This window comes from Micromys minutus (assembly GCF_963924665.1).
Source record: "Micromys minutus genome assembly, chromosome: 23".
Lineage (NCBI taxonomy): Eukaryota > Metazoa > Chordata > Mammalia > Rodentia > Muridae > Micromys > Micromys minutus.
Genome location: NC_137958.1, coordinates 41,549,320 through 41,563,521, shown reverse-complemented (window position 1 = coordinate 41,563,521; position 14,202 = coordinate 41,549,320). Strand labels below are relative to the sequence as shown.

General features: G+C 37.5%; 1 protein-coding gene across 1 annotated transcript in view; it reads right to left on the bottom strand.

Annotated features, from left to right (window-relative positions):
- Window positions 1-14,202, bottom strand: part of CAPZA2 (capping actin protein of muscle Z-line subunit alpha 2) — a 30,093-nt gene that overhangs the window by 9,267 nt on the left and 6,624 nt on the right. The window contains exons 2-6 of the mRNA XM_080936376.1: window positions 9,176-9,239; window positions 7,742-7,793; window positions 4,515-4,578; window positions 2,163-2,369; window positions 1,395-1,474 (exon numbers count right to left, since the gene is read on the bottom strand). Coding sequence (XP_080792502.1) covers window positions 1,395-1,474; window positions 2,163-2,369; window positions 4,515-4,578; window positions 7,742-7,793; window positions 9,176-9,239 — 467 coding nt within the window. The remainder of the gene's footprint in view (window positions 1-1,394; window positions 1,475-2,162; window positions 2,370-4,514; window positions 4,579-7,741; window positions 7,794-9,175; window positions 9,240-14,202) is intronic.

Here is a 14,202-nt window from a genome sequence, read left to right as displayed (position 1 = left end):
ATTTAGTGCCAGACATGAAGAACTGGAAGTGATGGTTTATTTAAAGAGAAGTGTAAGAAACTCTTAAGACTAGCCTTCCTCCGTTTTCTTGTTTTGTTTTTCTGTTTGTTTGTGAGACAGGGTCTTACCATGAGCCTAGGAAGGCTGCAATCTTGCAATCCTTCTACTTGGCTTACTGAGTGCTGGGCTCATAGCTGTCCACTACCAAGCCCAGCTTAAACTGTTTTTACAAAGTAAAAGACATTTTTAGCTTCAAAGATACAGTGTCCATAGTGGTGGCTTACAAAAGGAGTCAGTATGTAAAGTGAAATCACAAGAAAACTCAAGAGATTTAATTCATTTAATATATAGTTTTATTTTTGAAAGTTAGTAATAAGTCTCCCCAAAGATTCATAAGCAAAACTTAGTAAAAAATCTTTAATAGGTCAAGCTCAACAGTTGATTTATTATGTATTTCCTGGCACAAATATATAAGCAATATTTTCCAAAGATTTACTGGTTTAGGATTATGGAGATAAGATAAACTTCTGTAGGTCATTATTTTTAAGAAGCTATAGTCTGTTATTTAGGCATATGTTTAGATACAGATAATGAACCTGCATTCCTCCAAATATCTTTGGTTAGCGTTTATATAACCTGGCTTTGATTTCTGACAAAGTAGTGAACAGCCTAAGTGATCCAACAGAAGTTACTGACAGTAACTGATTCAAAACTCAATATACTTTTAATGTAAACATTTCCATCATATTAACTGATATTCAGCATGTGTTAACAAAAAGGTGGCCCACACTTTTCAAGTTTAAACTAGTAAACGTCTTAGAGAACCTTAGGATTCTATGATCCACAGATCCATAATAAAATTTAACAACTTTCTAAACACCTGATAAGTCAACATGGGGTATGCAGATTTTTATACAAACTGTTATGTGCAGTTACAAAGCATGACTGCAATTCTACCCTCTCACACTGTCCAACAAAACAATGTCCACAATAATAATAATAATAATAATAATAATAATAATTTACCTAACCTAAAGTTCTCAAATTTAAAGAAGACTCCTGGTTTTTCCATTCTTAAGATACAGGAACACCCCATTTTCAGATGAGCAGATGGGGTGCCACCTGGTCTGTTTGCAAGCACACATGCTTGCTTAGGTTGCTGCCAGTTCCCTTCCCAAATCACTCTGCTCTCCTACACTCTTGGTGAATGCCATCCAGTTTACTGCACTCTAATGACTCAGATAATCATTAAGTACATACATAGCTTTCAAACTCTCGAAGGGCATCAGTCTTATTTATCAAGTTTATATTGCTCTTAATCACACAGAAGGTACAGTCTCAGTTATATGGAATATAAATATTGTTAAAATTAAATGCACAAAACTGTAACTTACCAAAAGTTTTTTGCTTGAAACTGATGGCTTTCTATGCATGCGATAATGGTTTGCTGCCCGTCTACTTTTTTGCCATACACCTTATTGGCAGAGAAAACAAGAACAACAGTGAGTTTAGTTAAAGCCAAACAATGTCACCCTTTAAGTATCTATCAGATGCCATAAAAAAATGGGCATAAACTATGATGTATAGTAATTTAGGCTGGATAGGTAAACAGAACCAAGGCCACATGGCTTCTCAATCTTCTTATACGCCTAGACTCTACCCTAATTAAGTCTCTGAAGATTCCAGGCAGAGGATTTTCCAGGATCTTATCTGCATTTCGAAAGATCACCATGGCTATGGAGAAGACCTAACTCAGGTGCTAAAGAGCCTAACTGGAGCCAATCCTAGGAAAGTTCAAAAGCAAAAACATAAACCAATGAACAGATAACATTAAAACAACAGGAAATTAAACTATAAACTGAAATAATTCTCTAAGATTTCTGTAACTAAATAAAAGTTAATTGAAGCTGAACATGGGCAGATGACTAAAGAGAGTAGCATCATATTCTTTAATCCAGTGTTGATCTGAATTCAATTTAACATACAATTAGTTTGTCACTTGGGGATATTATTATTATTTTTTTAGAAAGATAAGCATTGAAAGAAAAAAGCTAGAAGCTAGAAGCTGTTAGTTCTGTATATACTGTTAGTTTCAAGGACTTATATAAACTGGCACATCTGTATAGGAAGCCACAGGGAAGAACTGCCGGCTGAAGACTCACAGTGCAGACCCCATTCGGATAGTGCTCTTTTACATAAGCTCGCAGTGCAGTTTCTACTGAAGTTCTCCAGGATTCAATGGCATTTTCTGCTTCGAAGGGCCTTGGATCAGTTGCTTCCTTTCTTAAATGATCAAATTTGAAACAGATTCTGTTTTTTGGATCCAAAAATTTTCCATTTCCCAAGTCTCCATGTTCTGTTATCAAGACCTTCAATTTTCAAATAAATTTAGAAAAATATTAACATGGACACAGAGTAATGAACACTTGCTTCAGACCCTTCCTGAAACTGCACAATTACACCGAGACAACTGCTCACACCACACTGTGAAAATTATCTTAAAAGAGGAGGCACAAAGATACTGACAGTGTTCTCAATCAATGTACACTCGTGGATCTTTCCATACCATTTTTGGATACTGAGTGGGGAAAAAAACGATTTCCTACTATACAGCACTGGAGGTGACCATCCATTTATCTATCCACCCACCCAAAGAGGCAGTTTACTATTTCTGATAGCAGCTCTGAGTCCTTAAAAACAGAGGCCCTACCAATCTGATGGTTTTAATCCAGAAAGGCAGCTCTTCAATCCTGACTTGTTTGGCACCTGGTCTTTTTCTGTTCCCCAAATGTGCTTGTTTCTTAAAAACTAAACACTATTAACTTCCAAAACTTTAAAAAATAATCCATGCATTTATGTACATTTAAGAAATATATAAATAACCCTTTTATTTTGTATCTTACTTCAAAACAAACAAACAAACAAACAAACAAACAAACAAACACCTTTCTCCTCTTCCTGTAGCTGTCCAGCTGGTAAATACTGATCTACAACAAGACTTACTTTCCCATTCTCGGATGTAAATTGTGCTGACAATACAGTATGTAGCTTTTCTAAAATGTTTTGGTAATAAAATGCCACATTAGATAAATATGTACTTATCTACTTATGCTGACACACACAAGGTTTGTGGCCACTGCTTTCAAAGAATGATAAAAGTGCATATAAAAATATACACATTTCAATAAACTTCGTTGAGTTGGCCCAGAGCTTTGGCCCAAGATGTAATCTAAGGCACCAAGATAGATAATGGTGTGAGACCCCGCCTCATTGGGGAAATGGAAGCTGAACATTCTCTATTTCTCCGAAGTCTGCTAAACCCTTGTCTCAACAGAACTTGACCACAGCCTCTTGCTATCCTAACAGCCAGAAGACCCCCAATCCCAATCCCTGGAAAACGATGTGCAATTCGTTCTCCTTAGTGCTCTCTTGTCACCTCTGCCCAGCCAAAAGCACCCTATAAAGTCCCAACCTCCTTTTCGGCAGGTGCTGCATCCCCTTCACTTGGGGATAAACCAGCAGCTTGTACCCTGAAGAAAGCTTTGCCTTTTGGTCACAGTAGGCTCTGGTAGTCTGCCTCCACACAGACCTGAGTTTTTCTATACATAAATATCTATGGAAACCCCTCAAAGTTGACTAGCTATCTCTCACCATCCTCTTTAGTAGTTGCACAATAACCCAGGAAGCTAATAGTGTGATTTAGTCCACAAATGTATTACTAGTGTGTCCTTTCTTTATCTACAAGTGTTGTTACATGTGTTTTCTGGAAAAAGGGAAAGCACCATTCAAATTGATGAAGTTTTGTTGTAAATCCTTCACACTGTTCTTAAAATGTACTTATATACGAAAGGACAGCTTCTGCAAGTGAGGTCCTTCGCTCCACTGTGGGTTCCAGGGCTCAAACGCAGGTCACCATGCAAGAGCCTTTACCCTGGAGCCATCTCACTGGCCTCTACTTGGTACTATCTTTAAAGTGTTTAAACATATGCTCATGGGTAAAATTAGTATACACCACCTTTTTTTTTTTTTTTGGTTTAAGTATTAAAATTATGCTAATTTGTTAAAATGACTTAAGCAGCCACTAAACATTTTTAAAAGATGTATTCATTAATGCAGCAGATTTTCTTTTAGGGATTTATCTAAAGAAAACCACTGTCAGTGTTACAGTAATACAAAGACACTTGATGTAGTATTGTTTGGAATGGTAACCAATTAGATCTCTGGAAGATGAAACAGTAACTAGTGTGCAATGATGTGCATGTATGAGTGTGCCTATTCATATGGATGCGGGTGCCCATGAGGTCAAAGGAGGGCACTGGAACCACTACACCAGGTTACTGCTAAAACTGACTTCCTGATAGTACTCCCAAAAAATAAAAATGACCATTTCAACTATTTTGCCATTAAATGCCTTCAATTAAAATGAGTAATATTACACCATCTCACAATTCTTCCAGGATAAGTTTTTATAAATGACAATGACAACAACAAAAGAAGTGTGTTATGAAACATACCTGATCTTCATAGCCTTCAACTTTTACTGGTGTAAACTGGTCCAGGTTATACTGTGCAAATGCACTAGAAAAGAAAAAGGCCAATTACTTAAAATTGTAGTAATGTTTTAAATAATCACCTGCCAGTTAATCTATACTGTACATGTTGTGGTTGATAAAACTGGAATTATTTTACTTATCTTTTATTAACTATAGTTAAAATACAGATATGGTTTTTAAGAACCAAGTAATGATATGCAGCTTTAAACTTGGCAAAAATAAAACATAACCAGTAAATATATGGCCTTTTATACACGAACCCAAAAGCAATGATGTTCATGTACAATTACTTAAGACATTAGTAAACAACTAGGTACCATGATACTCAGGCAGTTCCTATTGCCCAAGGTCTTTTAGTTGAATACATGAAAGAATACTTAAGAGAACATCAAGTAGTAGTAAAAACTAGAAAGTGTTCTATTAAATTGGTATCATTCTATATCTAGAAAACTGTTTCCACTTAACAGAATAGTTTTACACTTTAAGATTATAACTATTACAAGAATAATAAATATATATAGACACCAATGTAAAATCAAATCACCACCTCTTGAAATTCCCAACATAGCATTTCAAAATGGATGTACATAGATACAGAAGTACACAGACAGAACGGCATATTAGTTACTTCCTTCTGACTTTTGCAACACATCAAGTAATTTTCCTGGGAATAACCTCAGTGTGGTCAGACTGTCAGAAATGTGTATTTGCAATGCCCATAGAAGGCTCATGTTCCGCATGTGGTGTTGCTACTGTGGGAGGCTGTGGAAGTCTGAGGAAGTGAGGTCTTGCTGATGGAAGAAGGTCACTGGGAATGGCTTTCAAAGTTATCCTCATCTCTGGGTTCTGGTCTTGCTCTAGCCTCCTGATCCTCACAACAGTGAGCCCACTTGCTCTTGGAATCATTATTTTCTTGCCATTCTTACTAGAATTCTCCAAAACCATGAGCTAAACTAAATCTTTTCTCCCTTAGGTTGCTTATATCAGGTATTGTATCACACCAATGCAAAAGTAACTAGTAACTCACCCTTAAATTATTTACTCAAAAGGCTTTAGTCATAAATTGAAATGAGTAATATTCATTTGTTTCTAGTACAAGCTGCATTTTAAAAATGTAAATACTTAAAAACAGCAATCTAGGTGGACCCAAGCCTTTTACTGCCCACAGCATCAATCCTCATATACCTTCAACCTGGGAGGACTAGGATTAATAAGAAACTTGAAAAAATCATAAAATAAATGAGACATGGTGGGGGCTGGAGAGATGGCTCAGTGGTTAAGAGGCTCTGCTCTTCCAGAGGTCCTGAGTTCAATTTCCAGCAACCACATGGTGGCTCACAACCATCTGTAATGGGATCTGATGCCCTCTTCTGTTGTGTCTGAAGGCAGCGATAGTATACTTATATATAATAAATAAATAAAATCTTAAAAAAAAAGAGAGACTTGGCAAGTTTTATCTAAAACACTTAAATCAAATCAAATGGTACAATACAGTACAAAAGATACTCAATAATGGAGCAGCCAGAATATGTGGGTTTTGCTCCAACCCTATCATTAGCTAGAATGAACACCATTTACCTTATAAAACTAAGTCTGCACTAAATGATTTCCAAAATCCTTTCCAATAGAAGTAGACTATTCAGCATTAAGAATCAGTCAAAAAGGTTTGTTAATGAGATGGCTCAGTGGTTACGAGCACATATTGCACTTGTAAAGGATCTAAGTTCATGCTAAAACACCCATGTTGGATAGCTCACAACCACCATTTCCAAAAGATTCAACACTCCTGCCCTTCGCAGATACCAGCACTCACAAGCACATACCCACAAGGAAGCAAACACACATACATAATAAAAGAAAATAAATCTGAACTTTTTTTCAAAATAGAAATTAAAGAGTTCTATTTCTGGATTCTGAAGGCCTTTCATATGTCTCTCGTATTTTATTTTGTATCATATGGCCTGATACTAGACATGTCTGAATCTGATAAAAAAAAAAATTCTTAAAAGGCTTACTGATTTCATTAACAGTGAAGCCTAATAGTCTTTTGTCTGCTGAATTAGAGTATCTGGAACGACTTCATAGTGTTCTAGAGTTTATGCTACAGGGTCTTCAGTGAGTCTGATTTTACTTTGACTCATACTGAAGTTTTGGCATTTAGTAAAGATGCATCAACTCAATCCATTCTGAAGAACAATGACAGCCCTGCTTTTTCCCCTTACAGAAAGAAAGAGAGCATAGGAAAGATGAAGCCATAGTCTAAGGGTAAACAAGGAGGAAAGGTACACATGTAGCAAAGAGAAATAAATTCATCTAAGAAACAGTATAAAAAGCAACTGCAGAGGAACCTACATTTCTGGTCATCCATTTATTCTGGAGCACTGACAGTGGGGACTCTATTTTTGTGATACCCCTTAAACACAGGCTATCCAAGCTTTGGACAACTTTATTACAGCAAGTGACAATCATTTATTTTGAGGGAAAATTCAAGTTGAGACTTGAAGCATGTGTGTTGTATATGATGTACACAGTATGTATGTTACATATATGTGTGTGCGTATACATACACACACACACACACAAAATCTACCTACCTACCTACCTACCTACCTACCTACCTACCTACCTACCTATCTATCCATCCATCTATCTATCCATCCCTCTATCTATCTATCTATCTATCTATCTATCTATCTATCTATCTATCTATCTTCTATCTGTCTGTCCGTCCGTCCATCCGTCGGTCCATCCGTCCATCCATCCATCCATCCATCCATCCATCCATCCATCCATCCATCCATCTATCTGCTCTTCTGTATGTGAGTGATATGCAGAGGTCAGATTACAACTTGACCAGAGCTAAGTAAAGCATGCTACCTGGCCTGAGAGCTTCTGGGCTTACCGTCTCCACTTCCTATCACTGGTTCAAAGTATAGCTCTGCATTTCACAGATACTTTGACATGAGTTCCAGTGCTATCAAATGAGCTTCTAGTTTTGAGAAACTACAAAGAATTTCATCTCTTACTGGTCCCTAACTACCCATGTGATTTCTCACTCTAATATACATAGTTATACAAACTGTAACTATATTTCATAAACGCTATGTCAAGGATTAGTGCTGCAATATCACCATTACAACATCTTTTCTTTCCCAGTAATCTTAGCTATAAAAACATAGAATACTTACTGTGCTGCTCCTTCCCTGAGAAGATTATCATTATTAAGCAATAACCGAACATCTGCAAAACAATATTGTTTTATATATTATTATTTTTCTGTTTGAATATTGTAAGGAATATAGTTTATTTTAGTTATACATTAATAGCTCCCATACAAGCATGATCAAAATTTTCTAATGACCAAACTACCTGTAAATATGCACCACAGGGGCTCAGTGGTTCAGATTGCTCTTCTAGAGATCCTGAGTTTCATTCCCAGCAACCACATGGTGGCGCACTGTTGTGGATCTAGTTTAGTTATTTGGGAATTTCAGAAGACTACCACATGCCAGACACTGAAGATCCCCACCCCCAGCTGGTTCTCCTTGGATAAAGTTCCCAGTGGTCAATGGCTAGGCAGGGAGACAGAGGTAGGACTTTAGGAGTCACAGGAAAGGGGGGACCAAAGAAGCAGCAGAATTGCCATTGCTGGGAAGAGAAGATGCAGGCTCGAGAGCTGTACAAGACAAAGTATGAATCACGTAAGAGCCAGGGAAGAGTGGCCCCAGGCCACCATTGGCTCTAGGGTAGCAAAGATGGAATACAGATCTTAGTAAGTAATAATTCAGATTCAGAAGTACTGGAGGAGAAGCATGAACAGTATGTGTGTGTGTGTGTGTGTGTGTGTGTGTGTGTGTGTGTGTGTGTGTGTGTGCTGTCTGTCTGTCTGTCTGTGATGAGATCCGATGCCCTCTTTTGGTGTCTGTGTCTAAAGACAGCAGCTACAGTGTACTCATATACATAAAGAAAAAAGAAAAAAAATGTGCACCACAGTATTTTAAGAAAAGATTTTGGTTATATAACATAAAAGGGAATTAAAAATAAATAAATAAAAATCAAGGTCAGTTTAAACAGCTGCTGCAGGCATATATACAGTATGCCTCCAAAGAACTAAGGATAATCTGCACCATTAAAATGATCCAATATAATTTCCAGAAAATACTTAGGACTATGCTTCTTAGTTTGACAACACATTCATTGGTTTCAAGTGAATTTGGTCTGTGGAAAACATAACCAAACAGGTAACAGTTTGTGACCAAGGGGCAAGAACAAGTTTTTTGTCCTTCCACACTCTTGCAAGTAACAAATAAATATTACCACTTTTACTGACTTTTGGTACTTTTCATTTACTTAAAATTAAATCAAAGAGGACAGTTTGCAAGAGAAAGAATTAGCACATCATGGGGCTTAGAAAGGCTCAGATGTCCAGGTGGCTGGAGCAACCTAAGGTCTTGTGCTGGAGCCTCAGAACCCATGGTGGGAGGAGACCAACTCATGCAAAGTCCTCCTATGACATATACAAACATCACGGCACACATGTCCAATAAATAAATAAATAAATAAATAGATAGATAGATAGATAGATAGTAAATAATGTTTTTAAAGGTAGTTTAAAGACTTACCATTAAAAACCTCATTAAATTCTCCAGGAGGGGCGTGAATGATGAATTTTGCTGCTATACGTACCTAAGACAGAAATAAAGATATAAGTATCATACTATACACTCTGCTAAAATGACAAAAACCCCAATCAATATTCCACAAATTTCAAAGTTCTACTGAAAACAATTTTAAAGTATGTAAATTTCTACACTCAAACACAAGTTTGCTATTACTGTTTCAATCATTTAATATACTTACACTATATAGGCTAAATGAAGGTAAAGTACTAACTTAGTCTATAGCTAAACATTTTCTCACAATTTCACTTCTTTTAAACTGAAGAAATTCATGAAGGCTATATGTGAGAAAAGATGCAATTAAGTAGATATACTGATGAGAGCTGGTTTAGTCAAAACTCAGCACAGTGCACACAGACATTCCTAAATACAGAAGACCCTAAGCTTCTGGGCCCAAACACTTAGAATTTATCAAAATACAAAAATTTATCAGCAAATCCATTCAAAGTACCAAAAGTACTCTGAAGACTGGAAAAGGTACTCTATAACGGGAAAAAACAAAAACAAACAAATAAACAAAAACAAAAAGTTGAGCAAAATGTGTGGATGGATACTTCACCAAATATAAGCACAAGACATATACATATGCAAAAAAAAGCATGCTCAGTGTTCTTCAGAATATTGATAAGAAATCAGAAGCTGGTTGTGGTGGTGCACGCCGGTAGAGGGGAGGCAGAGGCAGAGACAGGAACATGATATGGATGCCTCCTCAGAGGCTCTGCCAGAACCATACTGATACAGAGGAGGATGCTGGTAGCTAACCATCAGACTGAACACGAGGACCCCAATAAAGGAACTAGAGAAAGGACTTAAGGAGTTGAAAGGGTTTGCAACTCCATGGGAAGAACAACATTATCAACAAACCAAACCCACCATAGCTCCAAGGGACTAAATCACCAACCGATGAGTTCACATGGAGAGACTCAGGGCTTCAGGTGCATATGCAGCAGAGGACAGCATTCTCTGGCATCAATGGGAAGAGAGACATTTGAACCAGCTAAGGCTCATCTTCCCAATATAGTGGAATACCAATGTGCTGAGGTGGAAGTGGGTGGTTGGGAGAGGGAGCGCCCTCATGGAGGCATTTGGGGGGGGGGGGATGAGAATGGGGGAAGGGGATAACACCTGAAATGTAAATGCAGAAACTATCCAATTAAAAAAAGAGAGAGATTTCAGGAAATACCACTCCATGCAAACAAAAAGGCTAAGATAAAAAGACTGTTGGTCCAGGCTTATGACAACTGTAGCACCCTACAATACTTCAATACTTGCAGGAATGTGAAGCTGTAGTGTACAACAACATGAAAAGCATTTAGCACTTCTTAAAGTTAGACAAATACCCTAAAATACAATATCATTCCAAGTATTACACACACACACACACACACACACACACTTCCCAACAGGCTCTGAACTGTGTTACAGATATATACTGTAATTACTTAGCAATAAAAGGAACTACTGATACACAAAACAACTTGAATTAATTGTAAAGTACTGTACTAGAAAGAAAAGAGAAACTCAAAAGGTTAATGATACTCTAAGACTTTATGCATAAAACAGTCAACAATAGTGTATACGCTTTTTAACTAATATTGGAAGTGCACATCCAATAAGCCCATTTTTAGTTAAAGATAATGTTAAATCAAAAGTATTTAATTCATTTTACCTATCAAACCCCAACACTTGCCACACACAATACACTAGTGTCCAGTGTTCAGCTTAATGTTTCCATGGTTAATTGGAAGGTAGGGAACATAGTCTCAAAAGCATATAACATATAACCCTAGCCCAAGAGGAGAACTAAGTTAAAAGTCTGAAAAGGGTTTTCACTAAGTGTGTGCTGCCTTTGCACCATCACAAAGGTAAAAACTGTGAATGGTTCCATCTCCAGTAGGGTAGTGTCTACAGCAAAGGAGACAGGGTAACAGATGGGAGTTCTGGGATGAGTGGGAAAGAGAATGATTAGAGAAAAACAAGAAAAAGGAAGAAAATAAGGAAGTTTGAGGGAGATGAAACTATAGTATGTCCAGATTTTCGTAGTGGATTCATGACTTTATATGCATGTTAAAAGTCTTTCGGAATATACTTTTATTGTGTGCCCATTTTGAAAATAAAACTAGGTTTCTTCTAAAATGTTTAGAATACTATTCTTAAAAAGATTTATTTATTTATTACATATAAGTACACTGTAGCTGCCTTCAGACACACCAGAAGAGGGCATCAGATCTCATCACAGATGGTTGTGAGCCACCATGTGGTTGCTGAGATATGAACTCAGGGCCTTTGGAAGAGAAGTCAGTGCTCTTAACCACTAAGCCACCACTCCAGCTCACTAAGAGGACTATTAAAAGGCACAGTATATAAACAGGATGTGCCTGTGAAATTTCCTTCTAAACATTCATGTCCCTCAGTCAATACTGCTATCAGTTTTGGTCAGAAAAGCTTCATTTTTATATTCTGGTTTTGCTGTTGGTGTTTTTTTTTTACTTCAGAGATTCATAAGTGTCCAAAGTGTTGAGTTACTGTTGAAAGCACAGCTCTAAAAGAAACATCTGTATTATCCCCTCCAAGGCTCAAAGGACACTGAAGAAGGTAGAGAAAGATATAAGAGCCAGAAGTGGAATTTTGTAGACCACTGTCCTCCAAGCATGTCTGGTAACTATACTTTTGAAGTCCCAAGCAGAACATAAAACTGGGTCTACTAACATGCCATCATAGGTGGAGAGAGAAGTCAAGAAGGCCTCAGCCCTTCCTAGGCATCTGAGGGATTGAAATCACTTGATTACTTGTAAAGCTGCTTAGCTTTGTGGGACCCAATTCATTAAAGTAATAGGGACAACATGTATCTCGAGGAGGTTGGATGAGGAAGCAATAATCACTTTCTAAAGGAGAGGGAAAGGAGAACACACACACACACACACACACACACACGGAGAGAGAGAAAGAGAGAGAGGAAGAGAAAGAGAGAGAGAAAGAGAGAGAGGGAGGGAGGGAGGGAGGGAGAAGAAGAGGAGGAAGAGGAGGAGGAGGGGAGGGAGGGAGGGAGAGAGAAGAAGAGGAGAAGGAGAAGGAGGAGGAGGAGGGGGGGAGGGAGGGAGGGAGGGAGGGAGGCAGAGAAAGAATGAACTATTAGTCTGAGTTACAGGCCCACAGAATTGGTGCTGACTTAGACCTAGCTGAAGTGCCTCCTACTAAAGCACTTTCTGCTCTATCTTTGTGCCTTGTTCCTTCCTTCCTCTTTGCTTTATACTCAGAATTGTTTTAAGAGCTGTTTTTACTATGAATTCTTGTACAGTGCAGACCACCTGTTTTGGGCTTGTCCTCTAGGATCATATTTAGTTCAGCAAATAGTCCATAAATATTGTCTAGTTAGATGGATTGTTTCGAAACAATTAATAGAACTTAACATGTATTGAACATTTGAAAGTTATAATGGACAGTGATTCTAGTCTTCAACTTAGCAACAACTAAGGAATGCCAGTAACTACTGTTTGCTGGGGTTTTCTAAGAAAACACAGCCAACAGGATACAGAGAGATACATAAGAAAGGCATCATGGGAATTGGCTCTTATGGTTATGAAGGCTTAAAAGTCTCACATTCTTACTAATTGGGAATAAAGGGAACCAGATCTTTTGGGGAAAGGAGGGACATGGAGAAAGGTAGTGGGGAAGGGGGATGAATGACAACAAAGTATAGCCATGGAGATGTATAAAGAACTCTATTTGTATGCTGTGGTGGTCTGAAGCATGTCTCCCATAGGATCCTGTACTTGAAAACTTGATCCCCATTTGGTGGCACAGTTTAGGGGGTTACAGAGCCTTTAGGAGGTGAGACCTTGTGGGAGGAAGTACATCCCTGCGGACGGGCTTTGAGAACTTAACCTCACCCTGCTTCCTGCATGATAAGCCAGTATACCTGCTTGTAATGCCCTGTCATGATGGACTCCAAGCCTTTGAAATCATAAACCAAAAGAAACTTTTCCTTATTCCTTTGGTCATAGTGTTTATCAGAGCAGCAGAAAATAACAAATGTATTTGTTAACCTTAAACTAAAGAAGGTGGGGGGGGACGAAAAGACTACTTTCATGGCAAAGGCAATAGATCCAGACTATTCCATGCACTTACTAAGCCTACAGTTCCATCTATTATGATTATGCCAACTGTCTGAACTGCTTCCCCTGGGGAAAAAGCTGTTAGAAAGCATTAAAACAAAAGTCTAAGTCATGACTATGCTAACAATGGAAAATTGCATGTTAAAAATTAATCAAACTTTTACTGTATAAGCTTAAAACTTCAAATAGTTTGTAACATTCTTATATGACACATGCTACATATAGATCAAAACTAAAATACTACTGCTAAGTTATATATTTGGTAAAAATTAATGTGTAACCTTCAAAATGTTTTGCTGTTTCTAAAGAAAAGGCATACTCCTCAGAATTTGTCAGTTTTATTTTTAGTGTAAAAGCAAACATGGTTTATATTTTTGGTTCTATGGATGGATTATTATTGCACTGTGACCAAAAGATAGCCAGAGCCTTCTCTTAAATCCAAATTGAAAGGCAGAACTAAAACAGTACCACTTAGGATTTTGTGAAATTTCCTAAGAACTTTACTTTGTATTTCTAAAGTAACAAAAATGTGTCTCTTAAAAAGCAAAAAAAAAAAAAAAAAAAAAAAAAAAAACCATCTTGTTAAGATATTGTAGTAGTCACATACATGCAAGCAAAACATCTGTACAAATAAAATTTACAAAATGACTGCATCAGTGAGGTAGCTCAGCAGGTAAAGGCCCTTGTTGTCCAATAGTGACTCCTATAGGAGCAACCAAATGCTCTCCAATTCTATTCTGTTAACTCCACAGCAGAGTATTCATGACTAGCACTGTAAATCCAGCCAAAACCCCATCACCTAGAAGGTATGAAGTCCTAGTGGAAAATTACACTATTGTACAGCTAAAGTGACAT